Source organism: Pelodiscus sinensis, chromosome 8 (genome assembly GCF_049634645.1).
Source record: "Pelodiscus sinensis isolate JC-2024 chromosome 8, ASM4963464v1, whole genome shotgun sequence".
Classification (NCBI taxonomy): Eukaryota; Metazoa; Chordata; order Testudines; family Trionychidae; genus Pelodiscus; species Pelodiscus sinensis.
Genome location: NC_134718.1, coordinates 18,859,906 through 18,879,698, shown reverse-complemented (window position 1 = coordinate 18,879,698; position 19,793 = coordinate 18,859,906). Strand labels below are relative to the sequence as shown.

Sequence of the window (19,793 nt, the reverse complement as noted above, 5' to 3'; positions counted from 1 at the left end):
CAGTTACTCTCCATGAGGATAAAGTGAAGACTGCTCCATTTTCCCTGTGTTTTAATGAGTTTCCATTGTTCTGGCTATAACTCCCTCAGATGTGCTGTGTTCCAATCAGTGGCAGTTACTGTTGAGTTGCAAAGAGAATGCCATTAACTCTTGTCATGATGCCAAGTGCAATGTCTTCAGAGCACTTTGATCCCTGCGGGTTGGATACAAATCAGCTAGGACTTTCAACAGAATGCTGGTATTTCACATGCCAATGCAGGTGGAACACTAACATCAGGCTTCACCATCAACATTCATTTTTGATGGTTCACCTGATAGAGCCCTTCTCCTTTTGCAATTTCTGATGGAGAAAATATGCTTTATTACATGTTAAAAGACAACATGTGTATTGAAAGTAGCAATTTTATTTGAGTTAAAATTATTTACAAAAACCCAAAGACATACTTCATGAAACTGGTACAAACTATTTTTCCTGCCATTGGTTTTTGCTCCAAAGATCACAGCTGAGAAATACTGTATAAAATAAAAATAGGATTGGATTCAGAAAAGTACTCTACTGTTCTAATTCCCAATTGAGAGTATTTACACAAATATTTACAATGGAAAAAGTTACTTTAAAACTTTAATTTGCAAGTTGGCCTCAGGTACCCTTTAATGCAGAGTTATTTGAGGTTTTAACACACAAAAATGCACTGCAGTTCACAGGGTGATTTCTCCCCCCACCCTCAAAAAATCTATTAGTCAGTGTCTGACAATTATTTCAAAAATTGTTAAACACTGAGGTAAATGAATTTCCATTCAAACTATTACCAGTGTAACAGAGAAACGTACTTCTCCATTTTTTTTTGGATTACATCTATATTATCTCTTGCCATCTGTCCACAGGAACTTAACTGTTTAATCTTTTTTAATTCTAACTATAAATGAAAACCCATTAATTTAAAATTAGAAGATGAAATGGGCAAAACATAACCAGTAAAATTCATCCTTCCAGAAATCGTTTACATATTTCATTTTACTAAGATTCTCTTTATATACCGAGATTTTTACCCAAAGAGAAAAGAAAACACAACTTCAAAATCCCTTCTAAGTTACACTGGTACACTACATTTTTAGAAGGTGAGAGAGAAAATGCAAAAAGTTATGACCAACATAAGATTTTTGCCTCTAATCAGTTACTTCCTTACAGAATTCCCAACAATCTGCATTATCAAAAATAGGAAGACATAGAAGGCAGCCACTGTATGTAAAAAAACTTTACAGCTGGCACTGATACAAAAGCACGAGTTTGTAACTTTATACATGAAAATAACACAAGATCTAAAAGCCGGTTAGATTTCCTGTTATTTCCCCCTCATTATACATAGAGCTAATATTTTTATGGCTTCAAGTTTTACAAGTTCAGTGGAGTAACATGATGTAATTACCTCTACAGGTATTTTTAAAATGTCGATGATGCAGGACTCCAAAGAGTCTGCAAATATTCAAGACCAGCATAATAAAAATAATTACCAATTTTGTTGGTCTGAATAATGAGTGCAAGAAAAAACACTAATATTTAAAAAAAAAATCTAGATGTATTTTCTGGGATTTTTTGTTCCACTAAAGTCTTCACACACAATGCTTTGTGAACTAGACCTCTGCCTGAACAAAATCTTAGCTATATCAGCATTTTAAGGCTTTGTGTTGTATGCATTTAACTTTGCCATACTACAGAAGAATGAAATAGAAAGATTATGTCAGCTGGAAACATTAATCCCCATTGGTGTTTTAGCTTCTTTACTGAGTTGCCCCCTAAAACATCCAAATTCTTTGTACTGAGTATTATAAAATATATCTTAAATGCTCCCTTGTAACAAATCAAAACAGCATTCCAAAGTTTTTGCTTAGTATGAAGTGTAAACTACCCTGGGCTTGAACATTATTTCACTATGTCCTTTAACAGGGCACAACTCTTTACAGTTACTGCATTTTTTGATGATATACCCTTAAACTGCATGGTGTATTGATGTTTTTTATGTCTTTTAGAATTATGAAGTGTTATGGCCTCTCTCAGCCTACAGTACATGGGCCACGACAGTTTTAGAACTGAGAAGTAGTTCAACCACCTAATTTCAATCAAAACAGTATAAAAATATAAACAATCCAATCCTTGCCTCTTTGGATTCCAATAATTTTAAATATAGACAGTAGTTAAAATCACCAAAGTATTTAAAAATTTATATTTTATGATTTTGGAATAATCACATAACAAAAAAGCAAGAGCAAATTAAACTCAAATAGGAGCGATACTGCTGTCCAGAACTTCTTTATTAGAACATTTGTTTGATACCTCAGTAGCTAAGCTGCCTTGCACCTGGCTGGCATGAAACAGTGGCTCAACAGTAAACAGCAGTTGCACTATCAGCAGCAAGTTTTTCCCCTTTAAACTTGTCATGAACGAAGCAAGAAAAAAGAAAGGGAGGGTAAACCCTGCCAAAATATTTAAATACTGCACTGCATCAATTCTATATTTATTTTCTTCAGAACCTTTTCCCCTCATTTTTGATAGTTGCAGATTGATGTAGTAACTGTCTTTTAGAAAATGCTGAATGCATGCTTAAGAGACCAGGTAGCCTTAAAAATCTGAACACGAATGACACAGATGAATGGTCTTGGTGTATCTTCAAGGACTTCTTTCATGATTTCTTTCTTTGTCTAAGGGTAGCTCCAGCATTAGAGTGCCTGCAGCGGAAGTTAAGTATCTAGCAATGTTCCAAGTATTCAATCACCCTAGAGATAGATTTCTGGCCTGTTGTTCCAACAGCACACTGAAAACAAGTAACAGAAAAAAATAAGAAAGTAACAAAAGCATTTATGACACTACAAAAATCTCAAAAAGCTATGCACATTTTAGAATACACATATTAGAGAGACAATAAGTGTACTTTAGGCTGTGGTTCTGAAATATTTTCCATTGACTAGTCACATTCAAAAGGGGAACAAGGAAGTAGTTTCCTTTCCATTTACTAGCAAAATGAAGGGTTGGCAAATGGACATTCTGTATTAAAAATCAAGATATCAGCTTGTGCTCTCCCCTCTCTTCCCAGAGAGGGAGCTCACTAGCAGCTTTTATCAATATTAATATCATCTCAAGTGTAAGATAAAAAATTAAAGAGCAGTTTAAAGTACAAAAACTAACTACATCTAGCAATCTTTAAAATATGCGCTACTTACAGTAAGATTCATGAAACTGAGAAATTTTTTGAGCATTTCAGTCATTATTGAGAAGTCCCCTTCAGGTAAGTATTCCCTCACAGTAGTCACATTGATCTGAGGAAGTCAAACATTTCTTTTAAATGATGAAATATTTTTCAAGCACTGAAACATTATAGGTCTTGATATGTGATGATGTAACACTTCTGCCCCCCACCCCTCCATCCTCAGTTTTATTGCTGCAGTTCCTACACTTGTCTTTCAACTTCATATAATCTCCCCCCTACTGGCAGTGAATTCCCAAGGATGACTTTTCTCGGCCAAGCCCTCTAGCCAACAGCAACTGCTACAGGTTTGTTCATGTTTATATAAAACTGATTTGATTTAATATGTTTTATTTATTTTACAGATATATATAGATATAGATATAGATATAAAAATAAAAAAACATTAAAACAAATCAGTCTGACTATCCAGGATTTTTGAAAACTAGACAGAAAAAAGCATTCTACTGACAGGGTGAGAACTAACTGTCTTTTGCCATGGAATAATATTTCTATTCCTGAAAGACTGAGTGATACTTGTCACTGCTCCAGAATGGATTATTACATAATAAATCAGCAAGAAGCTGCACAACAGTGCTCTTCAGATCCTATCTAAATTCAGTATACAGCCTGTCAATTCTGATACCTAATCAGAGTCACCCACTTTTCTGGAAAAAAACCCAACACAAAACAAAACCTGACAGCTGAGCATATGCAGTACTAAGTTTTTATTTATATGTACAACTCTGAATTCCTAAATTTAAAATTTCAGCTCTGAAGAATGTTTCCCAATCCGATAGACATTCAGAGAGAGCTCTTCAGAGAATGTGGGCATATTCAAATATGGCTCTCTAAAAATCACTGGCACAAATGAAATTCCTTGAACTATGAAGAAATATGAAACTCCTATGGAAGCTATTAAAACACTGAGTTTTAAAAAAAAAATCTCTTCACTAGTATCCTTCCAACTGTAATTACTGCACCTAATATAAGTAAATGACGACTGGTTTAGAATGGAATACTTCCACAAACCTTGCTTGAGCTATATATGCACCAGAATGACCCTCCAATGTAGTCAACTTATACAAAATCCTAGCTCAACAAAATCACTTCATTACTGCAAGTGGCTACTTTAATGAACATTTAGAACCATTTTAGAATGAATCATTGACTCATTTCCTTACTGGACTCTCCTGGCAGAGACAGCCCAGAAGCAATGCTGTGTACGAGGCCACAATGCAATCTTCCATGTGCTTCCCAGCATGTTGAAGGGCTGCAAAATAAGGAGAAATTGCTTACACAGTATATACTTTTTAGGAAGCAAGTTTCTTTCATACCTAGAATTTATATACAACTTGTTCAGTGCCATTTCAAAGGATTACATTACTGTAGAACAAATGTAAATTCCCTCCACAGCCAAGGTATCTCAGATAACTCTACAAAATACAATGTATACTTAAACATGACAGCCATTAAATATCAAGCAATCTCACACATGGCCCTGGATACCAGAACTAATTACAAGAGGAAATATTGGCCCAACCATCAGGATTATTCACTAAGCTCTCTCAACATCTTTATTATAAACTTTATAATACAAGGAAGGTGCACACATACAATAAAAAACAGGACTATGCAGCACTTTAAAGACTAACAAGATGGTTTATTAGGTGATGAGCTTTCGTGGGCCAGACCCACTTCCTCAGATCAAATTGTGGAAGAAAATCTGATCTGAGGAAGTGGGTCTGGCCCACGAAAGCTCATCACCTAATAAACCATCTTGTTAGTTTTAAAGTGCTGCATGGTCCTGTCTTTTGTTTCATCTAGACCAGACTAATACAGCTACATCTCTATTACTACATACAATAAAAGAAATACATGTGAAAGTGGAAGGAGATACCATCTTTCCTTCAATTAATTGACATATCCGTTTTTTTCCCATATATTTTCTTTAATATAATTATTATGCTATCTTCCAGCTAGTGACCTGAAAGGACTGTTGGGCATACCCTTTGACCAAGCACTAGAAGACAGAACTACAAATGGGGGAAAGGGGGGAGGAAGAGGATAGAGAAAGTGTAAGTAATGAGATAGGGAAGATGAACAGAGGGAAGATGAACAGAGTGGAGCAGACAAGAGAGACAGGAAATCTGTGAGGGGAAGGAATAAGATGGGTGGGGGATGATGAAGGTCTTCATTCTCCAGAGATGGAGCGGGTGCTTGGCCACCTGGCCCTGGAGATTGCCAGGAACTCTGGTGTCATTCCCCAAGTTGGAGGCACTAGGCCTTGAAACATTTCCATACACAATTTTCTGGTTCACCTGCAAGTGGATGGGAATTTGGGGGGAGAGGTAAGGACTGTCTGCTATGAGATGCAGGGAAAAAAGTGGCTAGGGATGGGGAGAGTCAGAGGGATGCAGAAATACTATGGGAACAGAAGGGAATCAAGAAAAAAGAGAAATGGGGATGCACGATAGTGGAAGAGAAATAAACATGGGACCTAAAGATTAAAGAGGCCAGAAGAAAAGTAAACGGAGTCAGAAAACCAAAAAGAAAAGTGAATAGGGGAAATGAGAGGCAAGAGAAAGACTAAATAAAAGGAAATAGGAAAGAGTGAAGGTGGGCAAATGGCCACCAGAATATTATGTAGGAAACATTACAGTATTAAAATGTCCAAGAAACAAAGGCTTTAGAAAAGAATCTGAATTGAGATCAGGACTCTGCCAAGTGAAAAAGGTATTATTGTTTCCTTCCCTCCCCACAGAACACAGTAACTGAATGCTTTTGTTCAAATTTTTCAGACGTTTCACGTATGGGTAGACACCAACCTGTCAGCCCAAGGTGTGCTACATCACTGGAAAATGGAGATTAGAATGGAAACTCTTATGCAATCTTCACTAGAGGCACAACTGTACTGCAATCACACAGCTCTTCCCCACCCCCTTCAGCTGACTGAAACCAACTGATATACCTTTATTAAGGTCAAGTTCTTCTTCATCCTCTTCCTTCTTATCTTTCTCTTCAGTATTATCTGACTTTTCTGTGGAGACCCATTGAATCTCTCCACTTGTCTCTTGCCATTCTCCACTCTTATCATGCTGTGCAGTAGGAGCTTCTTTGATCAACTCATCTGTCTGGCTCTCTGCCAGCTGTGCTGCTCGTTCACGCTCAAGAAACAGCTGGTAGGAAAATTTGAGGAGACATTCAGTTCTGGGTCGAGCCCTAAACAGTATGTTTATATTTTGAGCTGTCATTTCCCCTTCGCATGCATACCCCTTTCCAATGGTTTTATTCCTCATTATTAGTGTTATTAATGACATTGGAGGACAGTACAGGCAGTCCCCGACTTACGTGGATCCGACTTACGTCGGATCCGCACTTACGAACGGGGCTTTCTCGCCCCGGAAGTCGGGGCGAGAAAGCCCCGTTCGTAAGCTGCTCCGGTGCCCCGGTCTGCTGGAGACCGTCTCCAGCAGACCAGGGGCACCGGGCGGGTTCCCGCGCTTCTGAGGCTTTGCCAGAGCAAAGCCTCAGAGGCGCGGGGAACCGCCGCTGCTGCCGCCTCAATCTGGGTGCCTGTGGTCTGCTGGGGACCGTCCCCAGCAGACCACAGGCTCCCGGACTGAAGCCGCAGCCGCGGCGGGGTCCCTTGCCTCTGAGGCTTTGCCAGAGCAAAGCCTCAGAGGCTCTGCTCCCCGTGTCCCTGGTCTGCTGGGGAGGGGGGGGGCAGCTAGTGTGCTCCCCCCCCCCCCCCCCCAGCAGACCAGGTTTTTGTTTTGGACTCTGGGGCAGAGCAGCTGGGGCGCTGCCGATTGGTCCTGCAGCGCCCGCTCTGGGCACTACTGGACCAACCGGCAGCACCCCAGCTGCTCTGCCCCAGGTCCTGATTCAGCCGCTGCTGGTCAGTTTCAGCAGCGGCTGAATCAGGACGCCTGGGGCAGAGCAGATGGGGTGCTGCTAGGTTGGTCCAGTAGCACCCAGTAGCGCCGCTCCTGGAGCAACCCAGCAGCACCCCAGCTGCTCTGCCCCAGGCGTCCCCAAGTCAGCTTGTGCTGAAACTGACCAGCGCTGACTACAGGAAGCCCCAGGCAGAGTTGCTCTGCCCCGGGCTTCCTGGAATCAGCTGCTGATCAGTTTCAGCAGCAGCTGACTTGGGGACACCTGGGGTTCTTAAGTTGATTCTGTATGTAAGTCAGAACTGGCGGTCAGTTTCAGCAGTGTCTGAATCTGGACGCCAGTTCCGACTTACATACAGATTCAACTTAAGAACAAACCTACAGTCCCTATCTTGTACGTAACCCGGGGACTGCCTGTATTAGAATTCAAAACACACAGAAGTGGCCATATTACACAAGATGAAATTCAACAAGAACAAAATGCAAAGTTAACACTTAGCAAGGAAAATTCGATTACACAAATACAAATTGGGAAATGACTGCTTAGCAAGGAATCCTGCAGAGGATGATCTGGATAGGATACTGTATCAAACTAAATATGGGTCAACAATCCAATACTGTTCCAAAAAAACCAAACATCACTCTGGGATGTATTAGAAGTATTGTAAGTAACTCTCCCACTCATAAAGCCTCAAAGGAGAAACAGTGTCTGGGCACCAGGCCTAGAAAATATATCCTACCAGGAATTTGAGGAAGTGGGTTTTGCCCATGAAAGCTCATGATATTATATACATTTTTGGGGTATTTATGGTGCTAGAGGACTTTTTTTTTGTTTTTAAAGAGAAAAAAATTGGATTGGTTTGTTTAGAACCAAGAAAAGAAGAAGATAGAGGGGAACATACCAGTCTTCAAATTAATAAAGGATGTTACAAAGAGGATGACAAACTGAGGACAGGAAAAGTAGTAATGGGTTTAAATTGTAGCACGGGAGATTCAAGTTCTACATTAGGACAACCTTCCTAACTGTAAGAGTAATTTAAGCATTGAAACAAAATGACTGGAGGTTTTTAAGAACAGGTTAGAGAGGTTCGACAAGGACAAATGCTGAGTCCTACACTTGGGACAGAAGAATCCCAAGCAGCGCTACAGGCTGAGGACTGACTGGCTGAGCAGCAGTTGTGCATAAAAGGACCTGGATGAGAAGCTGGATATGAGTCAACAGTGTGACCTTGTAGCCAAGAAGGCTAATAGCATTTTAGGGTGCATTAGGAGGAGCATTTCCAGCAGATCTAGAGAAGTGATTATACCACTTTATTTGGCACTGGTGAGCCCAAGTCTGGAATATTGCATCTAGTTCTGGGGCTCCACTATAGAAAGGATGAGGATGCACTGGAGAAGGTCCAGCGGAGGGCAACAAAAATGATTAGGGGGCTGGAGCACACAACCTACATGGAGAGGCTGAGGGATCTGGGCTTGTTTAGTCTGCAGAAGAGAAGAGTGAAGGGGAATTTGATAGCAGCCTTCAATCTCCTGAAAGGGGGTTCCAAAGAGGATGGGGAGAAGCTGTTCTCAGCAGTGACAGATGACAGAATGAGGAGCAATGGTCTCAAGTTACAGTGGGGGAGGTCTAGGTTGGATATTAGGAAAAACTATTTCCCTAGGAGGGCGGTGAAACACTGGAATGGGTTACCTAGGGAGCTGGTGGAATCTCCATCCTTAAAAACCTCTAAGTCCCGGCTTGACAAAGCCCTGGCTAGATGATTAATTGGGGTTGGTTCTGCTATGGGCAGGGGGCTGGACTCAATGACCCCCTGAGCTCTCTTCCAGCCCTAGGAGTCTATGATTCTGAGATGTCAGGTATGATCTACATAATACTCAGTCCTGCCTCTGTGCAGGGGCTTGCACTAAATGACCTGCTGAGGTTCCCTTCAAGTCCCACATTTCTATAATCATTATCCTTTTTAAAAAAGATTATACACATTCATGATAAATAAGGGTGGAATGCCTCATGATAAAGATCAAAGGCAATTCAATTCACCATTCTGAAGGATAAAAATATAAGTTAACATGTAAATTGAGTCAGAAACCCTTTCCTGAATAATAAATACAATATTTTCTTTGAGACACTAGAATACTTAAATTGCACTTTTCATTTGTAAAATGATCAAGTTGATATTAGTCTTACAGAAATCTCTGCATTTGACTTTTTTCTGTTTTCACCTTTCCTTTTACTCCCTACAAATTTATCTTTTCCCCATAAGCTCTATTTTTTGTTTTCCTAATTCCTGTTGGAATTTATTTTATAAGAGTTTTTTGCCCTTCCCCTAGATTGCTCCAGCTCTCCCAAATTTTAGAGGGGGGGGGGAGGGGAGAGGAGAGGAGACTCCAAGATTTTGGAAAGTGGTTGAGTGCCGCATTTTTCCAGGATATTAATGAAGGAGATGCGGGTTCTGGGATGGAGATTGGGTGCAGACAGAAGCTTAGGGTGAGTGACGTGGATGCAGAGGGAGAACAGGATCTACGAAGGAGTGTGGGTGAAGGAAGCAGTTGTGACCAAGGGAAGAGGACTGGGGTGCAGGATTTTGGGATGTAACCTAGTCTAGGAAAGACTTATGATCTGGGGAAGGAGATTGGGGTGCCAGATCTGGGAGAGGGTATGGGTGCAGGAGGAGGCAGAAGGTTGGGGAGAGCAGAGGGTTGGGGAAGGGAGTGCCAGATACCAGCTGGGGTGCCAGAGGCAGACACTGGCTGGAGGCTGCTCGCTCATTCGGTTCTGAGCGTAAGAGGCGGGGGGGAGGGAAGGGGGATGAGGAGGGAGGGAGAAGGCTTCCTACACTGTCCCTGCTCCCAGCAAAATTCTTGGCTCCTGTTGGCTGGAAACAGAGATTGGCCAATGGCAACTAAGAGATTTTGCTGGGGGGAGCAGGAACAGCAAGCTTTCTAAAACCTGAACTGATCTCTGCCTGAGGGTTCTGGCCAGATCTGGTGGCTTGGCGGGCCAGATCTGGTCTGCTGGCAGCCTCTTGCCCACCTCTGGTCTAGATCACCTTTTTGATTAGCCCTTTGAAAAGAAGTGTACATTTAGGCATTGTTCTTTTCTATTACTCTGTGTTGTACTTGGATAATGGATGTCTGTTGTATCTGTAGTATGCCCATACAAACAAAATTGTGACTTCAATTTCATAACTGGGAAAACAGCAAAAATCTGAAAGTGACCCCAAATTATTGACACATACACCTCATTTTGTTTGGGTACTGAGTTTTTAGAAACCAACTGGAACTGAAGTTGCTAGATGGGTATTAATTCACATCTTTCGTTACTTTAGAGGAGGAAGTCTAAAGACATTTATTTCAGATTGAGTGACTACACAGCTGAAGTAAGAGTATCAATACACAAACTAGTGCTGAAATAACTAAAAAAAGAATGAAAAAAATCATTTAACTATTTCAGCTTCAGACTGTCTGATAAACGGCTACCGAGCCTGCTTCACTATGGAATAACTTTTCATGGTTTTTTTGTTTTTATGACAGTCAATTTAATACTTGGGAGTAATCTGCACATCTTGCGACACTGACACTAATGTTCTGAAGTTGTTGTGATGAATGCTATATATTGATAAATATATTAAGTAAATTTTTTTAAAAAAATTCAATAAAGATGTAATTTTGAAAAGCCATTCTTGGAAGGGGGCATGCAAGACAGAAGTAGCTTGTTATATTTTACTAGAAGTACAGTGGGTTTAAACAAAGCTAGAAATAAATTGGAAACAAAAATAGCTTTAGTGTGAATGAAAAAAGGGTTTTTGTGTCAGAAATAATAGTACTACTGTCCTTTATATGGGAAACAGCTTCTGCAACAGAGGGAGAAGCAGCAGAAAAAAGAAAACACTGTAACTAGATAGAAAACGGCTACCTATCTTTGGTAACTATTGTTCTTTGAGATGTGGTGTTCATGTTCATTCCAACAGGCGTGTGCATGTGCACAATCTTTGGAAAAAAATGTTCTTAGCAATACCTGTTGGGTCAGCTGTGAAGTCCCTTCATTGTGTGATATGTAAGACACTGCCAACCAGGGTTCCCTCTAAGCTGCATGCTTGCATGAGCACACAGAAAAGATTTTCACCCTGTAGACCAGAACTGCACAGCTGTGTGGTAGTAGCAGGAAGCTGCTGGGGCGGCAAGTCTCCATGATTGAACTGAGGTAATGGCCACCAAGAAGGCCACCTTCCAGGAGAAGCAGGATAAGGGGCAAGTTGCTAGGGGCTTGAACCAGATTCCCACAAGCTTAGAATAACAGGTTCAGGTCGCACTGGGAAACTGGGTCTTTGACCTGGGGACATAGCTTGTCAAAACCTGTGAGGAACCACCACACAGTTTCCAAAGACGGATCTACTGCCATCCCCTAGGTACAACATTGAGATAGCCGAAGACCCTGATGGACAAGATGTCCAAGCCCTAATGCTATAAGTGCAGGGAGTATCAAGCATAATGGAAATATGGGCTTGCTGCAGGAAGACGCCTTGTTGAATGGGCCAAATAGAGAAATGCTTTCACTTAGCCAAATACATGGCCTGACCAGAAGTCTGGTCTATTCAACAAGGCATCCAGCCGCAGCAAACCCCTATTCCCATTATTCTTGGCTACCTTCTGCACCTGTAGCATTAGGCAGTGTGAGGCCGACCTCATGGATCAAGTCCAAGCACTGCTACTTGAGATGAGTCAACCACAGAGATTCCCCACCATGAAGTCAAGGGACACCATGCTGGGGTACTGTAGGCGACCATGGTGCTGGGTGATAGATCCAGGAGCAGAGGTAATGCCAGCCACCTGTCCACTGACAGGTTCAGTTGAGTGGTGAACCATTGCTGCCTGGGCCTTGTCCTTTTGGACCTTGAAGAGGACCGTGTGTATGAGAAGAAAGGGAGGGAAGGCATAGAAGAGATGGCTCTACTAGGACAGGTAAAATGCAAAGGACCGTTGACTGTGATTCTGGAAGAAATAGAACAGGTAGCACTTCTGGTTGATCCTTGTTTTCAAAGAAGTCCGCATAGGGATGACACCCCCCTCCCCCGCAGAAGACAGACAAGGCGATGCCCGCTCTGAACAACCATTCATGAGTGCTGAATGAGTTGAGGCTGTCTTAGCTGTTCTGCACCCCGGCAGATATGATGCTTGCAAGTGGATGTGGTGGGATATATAGAAGTACCACAGGAGAAGGGCTTTTTGGCACAGGGGAGAGGAGCAAGCACCACCCTGTCTATATAAAACATAGCTGCGTTAGTGCCCATCAGAACTGAGAAGCACCGACCCTGAAGCCAGGCAAAACGCAATGCCTGCAGCTCCCTGACATTGATGTGCAGTGAGAGTTCAGACAGGGATCATAGTCTCTGTCCTGAGTGCGCACGGTGTGTCTCCACCCTGCCTCTGAAGCACCTGTGGTGAGGACGACGGGTACCGCTACAGGAAAAATTCTTTGACAATCACGCACCTACCACACACACCTCTCTATTGGAATGCATACGAGAAATCATTCAAAGAACAAGTGAAAGCTGGGGGCAAAAAACACAGTAGGTTGAGCATTTTGTAATGTTTATAGGAAAAAAAACTTTGATGTGACACTGCCACTTAACTTACTTTCATCCATGAAAGAATCATAATCAAATAACTTCAATATTACATTAAAAACTGTTTTGTGACTAAAGCTGCTACTTACCTGTACTAAAGCATGAACAGCATCAATTTGACCAGCTATCTTTATGCTATCATCCCCTTCTCCTGAACAGAATGAATCAAAAGAACAGGTTGTTTCCATATTGACAAGACAGTGCCTATTCCGAGCACTATACTCTACCAGGTTGATCAGCAGACCCAAGCCCTGGAAGAATCAAACAGTACATATAATGAAGAGAAATGGAATCCAAATAAAATAATCTTATTTGTCAAATTCACTGTAATACGTTTATACTTTATCTGTGTGGTGCTCACAAAGGTGTGCGTACTCCTTTATCAAATGGTCCGATGGACAGAAAACAGCCACATTTTTAAAAAATTGTTAAGTTTCTACATCCACATTTAGGTGCAAGAGGCCAGATTTTTAAAGCATCTCTCAGCACTTTTGAAGCTCTGTTCCCTTATTTATAATAGAGATTTAGTAGCCTAACTTTTGGCTCACTTGTTTTTAAAAACTTAGACTGTGCATTTTACTTTTTTTTAAAAAATACCACACATATTTACTAGAATACTGTCAAAAGAGAGGCAAAATAGATTCCTCAAACAAAGGTTGTCCAAAATTGACCACATATTTATAAACTGAAATGGACATTGAAACGAGACAGTAATTTTCTTTGAAAGTTAGTCTAAGCTGTTGACTTATGCCACATTAAATAGCTATGGATTGCTTCAAAGTTTTGGTACGGCAGGACTCCCATTTCATACTAAATTCTCATTTTGCATTGCCAAACATCTGTTTGTAAATAAGTTCGTAGGCATTCTATGTGCACACAGAGCTTTAACAAAACTTAAAAGTTGTTCAACTGTAGCCATATAATGGGCACCTTAAAAAACCTTCTAAGATGCCAACTTTATTCCTTCAAATGAAGTGCTGGTTACCCCTAATGTGTGAGAGATTTGGGTAACATTTAGGTGTCAAATCTTTACATCATTAAACAGGGTTTCCTCAAACCGTACACAGGTAATGCTCCCATTAACTTCAAATGTGACATTTTCTTGTATAAAAATTCAGTAAAAACTTTAATATGTCCCTCAACGAAAAACTGAAGTAGTTCAATTTCCACAGAACTGCGGCAAACACATTATTTATATTAATAAAACAAAGGGTTTGTTTAAAATTAGCCTTAGTTCAAAGAATATTATCTTACCAACACCCGAATATCAAATCTCTGTTCTTGAGGTAGGAACTTTGGAACCTGAAGCACGCAATTCATAGCTGTGCCTATCAGACCATCTTGTTCACCCGTTTTTGTGCTGCCCCACTCTGGGGAGGGGGGGGGGGGAGAGAAGAGAAGGGGAGGAGGAGGGAATAAAAAATAATGTGGTCAAGCTTCTAAATTAGTAAACAACTTTTGAACATCATGCAAACATTGAAACAAATCTTTTCTAAAATCCAATTAGTGTCCTTTGTCAAACATGCTTCTCTTGTTAACTGTCTACTTCCCAGTCCCCATCCAATTTCTGGTGACAAGCACTGGTTCTTGTATTACTAAGATCCAGCATACGTGAACAAAACACTGTAGAATTTAGGAGGTTGGTAGGAATGACCTACCTTATACTGTTTGATATGCAAAGTGCCAGCTATGGAAAGATCCCTTACCATTATCATTTGTTAAGTTGAGCAAGACACCAATGATGGCCCTCATACAATCTTCCACTGCTTTACCCACATGATTAGTTACATTCTGGTGAGGCAAAGGTTTGCTGTCTGATAAACAGATGCTGTCTTCAGCACGGTTATATCGCTGAATCAGTTCCTCACAATGCTGTAATGCTCTGAAGATGCAAAATGCAGAGAAAATGTAATAAAGTAACTCACATAGTGTTAGGGCATTTTATCTTTCATTATATGTGCATGATGAAGAAAATGATATAAATGTGATGTGTATGCAAAATGTGTTCTATATTTTCTATAACATTAACTACCTCCAGTTTGATTCTTTACTTCATTAGATGAAGTTTCTGTTGGCAGAACAGAAAATTTCAGGGATTTCATAGTTATAGATAAAATTGGGAAACTAAAGTGCGGAACCAGGACCTAAAAATCATGAACATCCAAAGCTCTTAAGCAACATACTACATATCTTGAATACTTAGAAAAAATGTGTTATCTGATTAACCTGCCAACCACGTTTGCGATTCTAAATCGAAATAGGCTGCCATTGGTTAGTTAGGATCTCAACACAGTTCTATCTGCTTTGCACCCTCAGATTGTATCCCTTTCGTTTCACTCAAAGTAGTAACTCACCAGTTGAAAATTCCTCCAACTAAACAGATAGAAAAGTGTAGAGAACAACAGAATTCCAAAATGCCAACTCTGAGCTGGCATGTGGTACCCTTTGGAACATAGCCTGCCTCTCTCACTGATGTCAGACCATACACAGCTTGCAAATCAGATAACCAGCAATTGCTTCCTAATGGGCCATACCTTATATGACCAGAAAAATTTGTGATACAGACAGCAATTTGGCATATAATATTTACTACTTTTCTTATGAAGGCAAATAGTAACTATATAATAGTTTTATTCTAAACTAGTATATGAATTAATAGTAAGGCAATAGATGTTTTTAAAAGTTGTTAACTTTAGCCTTCCCCTTCAATTTCCCACCATTGTGAACACTAGTGTAAAGAGCGCACTGCAGACAATGTTTTGCCTATATTCACTTTACTATGACCATTTCAGTTCCACAGGGTGTAGCAATACTCAAATTCTAGGGGAATAAGTATACTGTGTAAACTTGACCTGTGTATATTTCTGTCATATGTTCAAGAATGCCTGAAATATTTTATGAGAACTTACTTAGCTGATGAGACTATGAGCTGTGAGTCTTTGTATGCTATCAAGTAGCTTTGATTCTCTGGGTTATGAACAGTCACCTAAAAAGTAAAACCATTGTATCAGAACTAACCTTTTGTTGGAAGGGAGAAAGAACAGTGAACACATAATATTGCTCCTCTTTACTCATCACTTTATCTCATCAATATTTAAAAAAAAATTCATAATACTGAAATTGGCACTCATTGGAACTCATTTTCCATGTGCATTTTCACTTTTTTTGTGACACTATTTTCCTAAGCTTTTATCTTGTACATGGCCCCACAAGCCACAACAGAATGCCCATCTCAGGTCCTACAGAACCCCACCATCTCATACTGCTGACCAATTTTCATACAAATCCATTTCTGGTATCAAACAGCATCTCTGTGCCATAATGAAACAGAAAAAAATTAAGCCACTATCCCATTAGGAAGAAAATATATCTACTCATACTTACACTTTCTAAGACCCGTAAACATCTTTCTGCTCCCCATAATGAAGCAACCAATTTCTCTTCATTTTCATCACTGCTTAGGTGATCCACACATTCTTTGACTAAGCAGTAAAGAGAGCAGCATTAAAGAGGTCCTTCTGAAACCTGTACTTTTCAAGGCATACACTGCAACTGTAGCAACAGCAATTCATCCAATACTTCTTCAGCCCTACTTGTCACACTTACCAAAGTTACTTTATTTAAAGGAGTGAGATGATCATAAAAATCAATCACAGGCAACCCCCAAATTACAAACATCTACACGTACAAACAAAAGCTCGCTTGTAACCTTGGGCAATCAGTGCAGGTAATGGCGAGCTCTGCAAGTATTGCCTAGAGAACTCCAGAAGAGTAGGGGGCGGCTGTACAACAGTGGTACTTTGAAGGCAAAAGGGTCCCCTGCTCCTCCAGTGTCATCCAGCCATACTTGCACTGCTCACTGTCTATCGGTGAACAGGTGATGGATGTAGTCTGTGGGGAAGGGGGAGTGGTTGGGGGATGAAGGTTCCTGCAACCAGTGCCGGGCCCATGGAGCTGAGATGGGGAGATATGGGAGATGGGGTTGACCACAGGAGCTGCCACAGACTCTGCAGGAGGGAGCCAGGGGATACCCACAAGTCCCCTTCAGAGCCTCCACCTACCTCCTCATGCTCCTCTAATTAAACCTGCCTTTCCTCCGACACCAGCATGCAAGGTTAAATAAAAAAATTCTACTTTTTTCCCATTGCAAATATACAGTATTTCAGCTACATTATGGGTTACATAGGCTTTTGTGGGCTAGCCTGGAAACCTAAACACCATTCACAACATTGTTTCTATTCCACGGGAAAACATGTTTGAATTCCAAACCACCAACTTACAATGAACTTTTGGAACAACCCATTTGTAAGTTGGGGACTTCCTGTAATATTTCAAAAAGTGTTGTATTTCTCCTAGTAAATTCTTTTTAAAGAAGCACTGAGCATAGTCTCATACATTTGGCACAAAACAACAGCTGCCAAAGAACCCAAAACCCTCCTCAAGCCCAAACTCTGAAGTGAATTAAGACTCCATCATACTGGTATTTAAAAGTTGGAAAACAAATAAGTTTGTCATGAGGAGAGAAACAAATCAAGTTTATTTTTCTATTGACCAAGAAGAGATTCTTCAGCAAACTACTAAGGCAGAGAACTGTAGATTATTCAGCACATTTTATACTATTAAAGAAGCAGATAGCTAATGCTGTAGAATAGAAGTAAAATCAAAGAAATATATAAGGAATTGGCAAACTTGCCTCTCCAAACCCTCAGCACCAGCTCATTACTTTCTCTTACTCAATTTCAACAGCTAGCTTTCCATAACTCATTAATACTTGTTGTAACAGAGACCTTCTTCCCAAAGTTTCACCGTACTTCAAAAAGTGCACCTACAAGTATCTTAAGAGTTCAAACTCATGTCTTCTTCTAGGGATGATAAATTTTGATTAGTCAGCTAATCGAGTAGTCCATCGAATTTCTATCAGACTACTCGATTAGTCAATAAGGAGGGGCGCTCTCTGTCCTGCTGCCCCTCTCCATTTGAAATGTACAAAAGCCTGAACATTTCAATGGGAGAGAGGCAGCAGGAACCCACACCAGTGGGGACCAAAGCAGTCTCCACTGGCGTGGGTTCCTCTCTGCACCTCTTCCTTTGAAATGTACATGAGCTGAAGCTGACTCTTGTACATTTCGAAGGGAAAGGAGCAGCAGTCAGGACCAGTCCAACCAGGACAGTTTCAATCCCCACTGCCCTCTGCCTCCTCTGCCCCCCTGCGGAGACAGTGCTGGGGCGGGAACCAGTTTTTAAGCTGATTCTCCCTAGCACTGGCTCTTGCTCCCCTCCCTTGCTGCCTCTATCAGTGTGTCAGTTGGGAGAGTGGGGGGGGGGGGGGGGGAGGAAGGAAGGAAGGAAGCAACTAGTAGAGTTCCTACTAGAGTACCCAACAAGCATTTGCTTATCAGGTAGTTGACTAGTCGCTTACATCCCCATCTTCTTCAAGAGTTAGCTTTCTGTGGGGTGTCTTAGAAAGAAAGTGTGTCCGGAATAAGATACTGTGTTTTAGAAGGGGTTATCACTGGTGTTCTGTAAAGTAATAGAATTCCAATATCTATTCATATTATACAAGTAACACAACCACTCAAAACCCAAACTCCTAAGTTACCACACTGGTATCCTATTATCCATCTGAAGTAATAACACACGTGCATTATCAATTTAGAATTGAATCTGTTTTCAATACAACATGCTAAACTTTAACGGTGCATTACATTTTTCTCAACATTTTGATGCGGGATTTAAGTTCTGATAGCTTATGTATAAGATACACATTTTTCTTTTCTCTTACTATGATAATTGAAATTCAGAAAAGCTAACCAATTAATAGAAAAATCTTCCCCTCATAAATCGCCATCTAATTCGTTTATACTTTTCAATGAGTCAAATGAAATGTGTTCAATATACCTTTATCTACAATATGATCAAGACCACCTAGAAGTCGTAGCTCTTCTTTAAACCAGTCTCCTGCTCGTTTTGAGGTGAGAGACAATAGCGTCTCCATTGCCAAATGCCCAGTCTGAAAAAGTCAGAATCTAAAATTAGTAAAGTAATTCCATCACCAACAGCTATTGACAACGGCCTCTTAGTATATAAAAATATCTTACAAAAATAACCTTAAGGCCTTTAGAATGTGCAATAATTCTGAATCCAGGAATTAAAAAGAAATAGTTTATCCACGGGAATCATTTAATTAGTGAATCACAAATTGACAAGCATTACAGATGTCTAGCCTATCGGAATCAATACAGTATCAGCTAGAGATGCACAGAGTGAATCCTCCAATTCAAAGTCTATACTTCAGTATTTTGGGATACTTCGGAGTTATGGCTACTGTCAAAATAAGTTATTTCAGTGTTTAAATAAAAAAACTCCATAAACTCATTGGAGTTTAAATTCCCACGACATAACTGAACAAAAAAATTATCTTCATGTATGACAGCCACCAGAGGGAGCTAGTGAAACTGAGAAGGGTTTAAGACTTGGAGGGGCAGCTTGGACTACAAGCCTTTTTCAAAAGATACTTTTGAAAAAGCCTACAGCCAGTACTTTCGAAAAAGTGCGCTGCTTTTTCGAAAGAGAGAACCCAGGCAATCTGGATGCTCTCTCATGTAAAAGCACAGTTTGCATTACATAGCGCCTTTTTCCAAAAGAGCACTTTCAAACAAAAGGTGTTATTCCTCGTAAAATGAGGTTTTCCGTCGTCGGAAAAAATGCCGCGTTCTTTCGATTTACTTCGAAAGAATACAGCAGCAGTCTAGACGCAGGGGAAGTTTTTTTTGAAAAAAGGCCACTCTTTTTCAGAAAAACCCTGTAGTCTAGACACACCCTTAGTTTGTGTCTGCAAAAGCAGTGAGGAGTCCTATGGCACCTTAGAGACTAAGATTTATTTAACAGAAGGTTCACTGAATAGGGCCAAGGGAAGAGCAAAAATGATTTTGCATGTTCATTTTTATATTTCTCCATTTTGCCAGTAATTTAAGAGAGTCAAACTGTCTCCTTTCATTTGCACTTCCTGTTATCTAACACCCAACTGAGGAAGA

At 40.5% G+C, this 19,793-nt stretch overlaps 1 protein-coding gene across 3 annotated transcripts in view; it reads right to left on the bottom strand.

The window, feature by feature from the left end:
• Nucleotides 1-384: 384 nt before the first annotated feature.
• The window catches only part of WAPL (WAPL cohesin release factor), a 131,981-nt gene continuing 112,572 nt past the window's right edge, over nucleotides 385-19,793 (bottom strand). For all 3 annotated transcript variants that reach the window (XM_075934835.1, XM_075934833.1, XM_075934834.1), the window contains exons 10-19: nucleotides 18,658-18,769; nucleotides 16,144-16,241; nucleotides 15,669-15,745; nucleotides 14,466-14,641; nucleotides 14,014-14,129; nucleotides 12,849-13,010; nucleotides 6,211-6,418; nucleotides 4,424-4,512; nucleotides 3,217-3,312; nucleotides 385-2,810 (exon numbers count right to left, since the gene is read on the bottom strand). In XM_075934835.1, coding sequence (XP_075790950.1) covers nucleotides 2,745-2,810; nucleotides 3,217-3,312; nucleotides 4,424-4,512; nucleotides 6,211-6,418; nucleotides 12,849-13,010; nucleotides 14,014-14,129; nucleotides 14,466-14,641; nucleotides 15,669-15,745; nucleotides 16,144-16,241; nucleotides 18,658-18,769 — 1,200 coding nt within the window. In that variant the 3' untranslated portion in view covers nucleotides 385-2,744. The remainder of the gene's footprint in view (nucleotides 2,811-3,216; nucleotides 3,313-4,423; nucleotides 4,513-6,210; nucleotides 6,419-12,848; nucleotides 13,011-14,013; nucleotides 14,130-14,465; nucleotides 14,642-15,668; nucleotides 15,746-16,143; nucleotides 16,242-18,657; nucleotides 18,770-19,793) is intronic.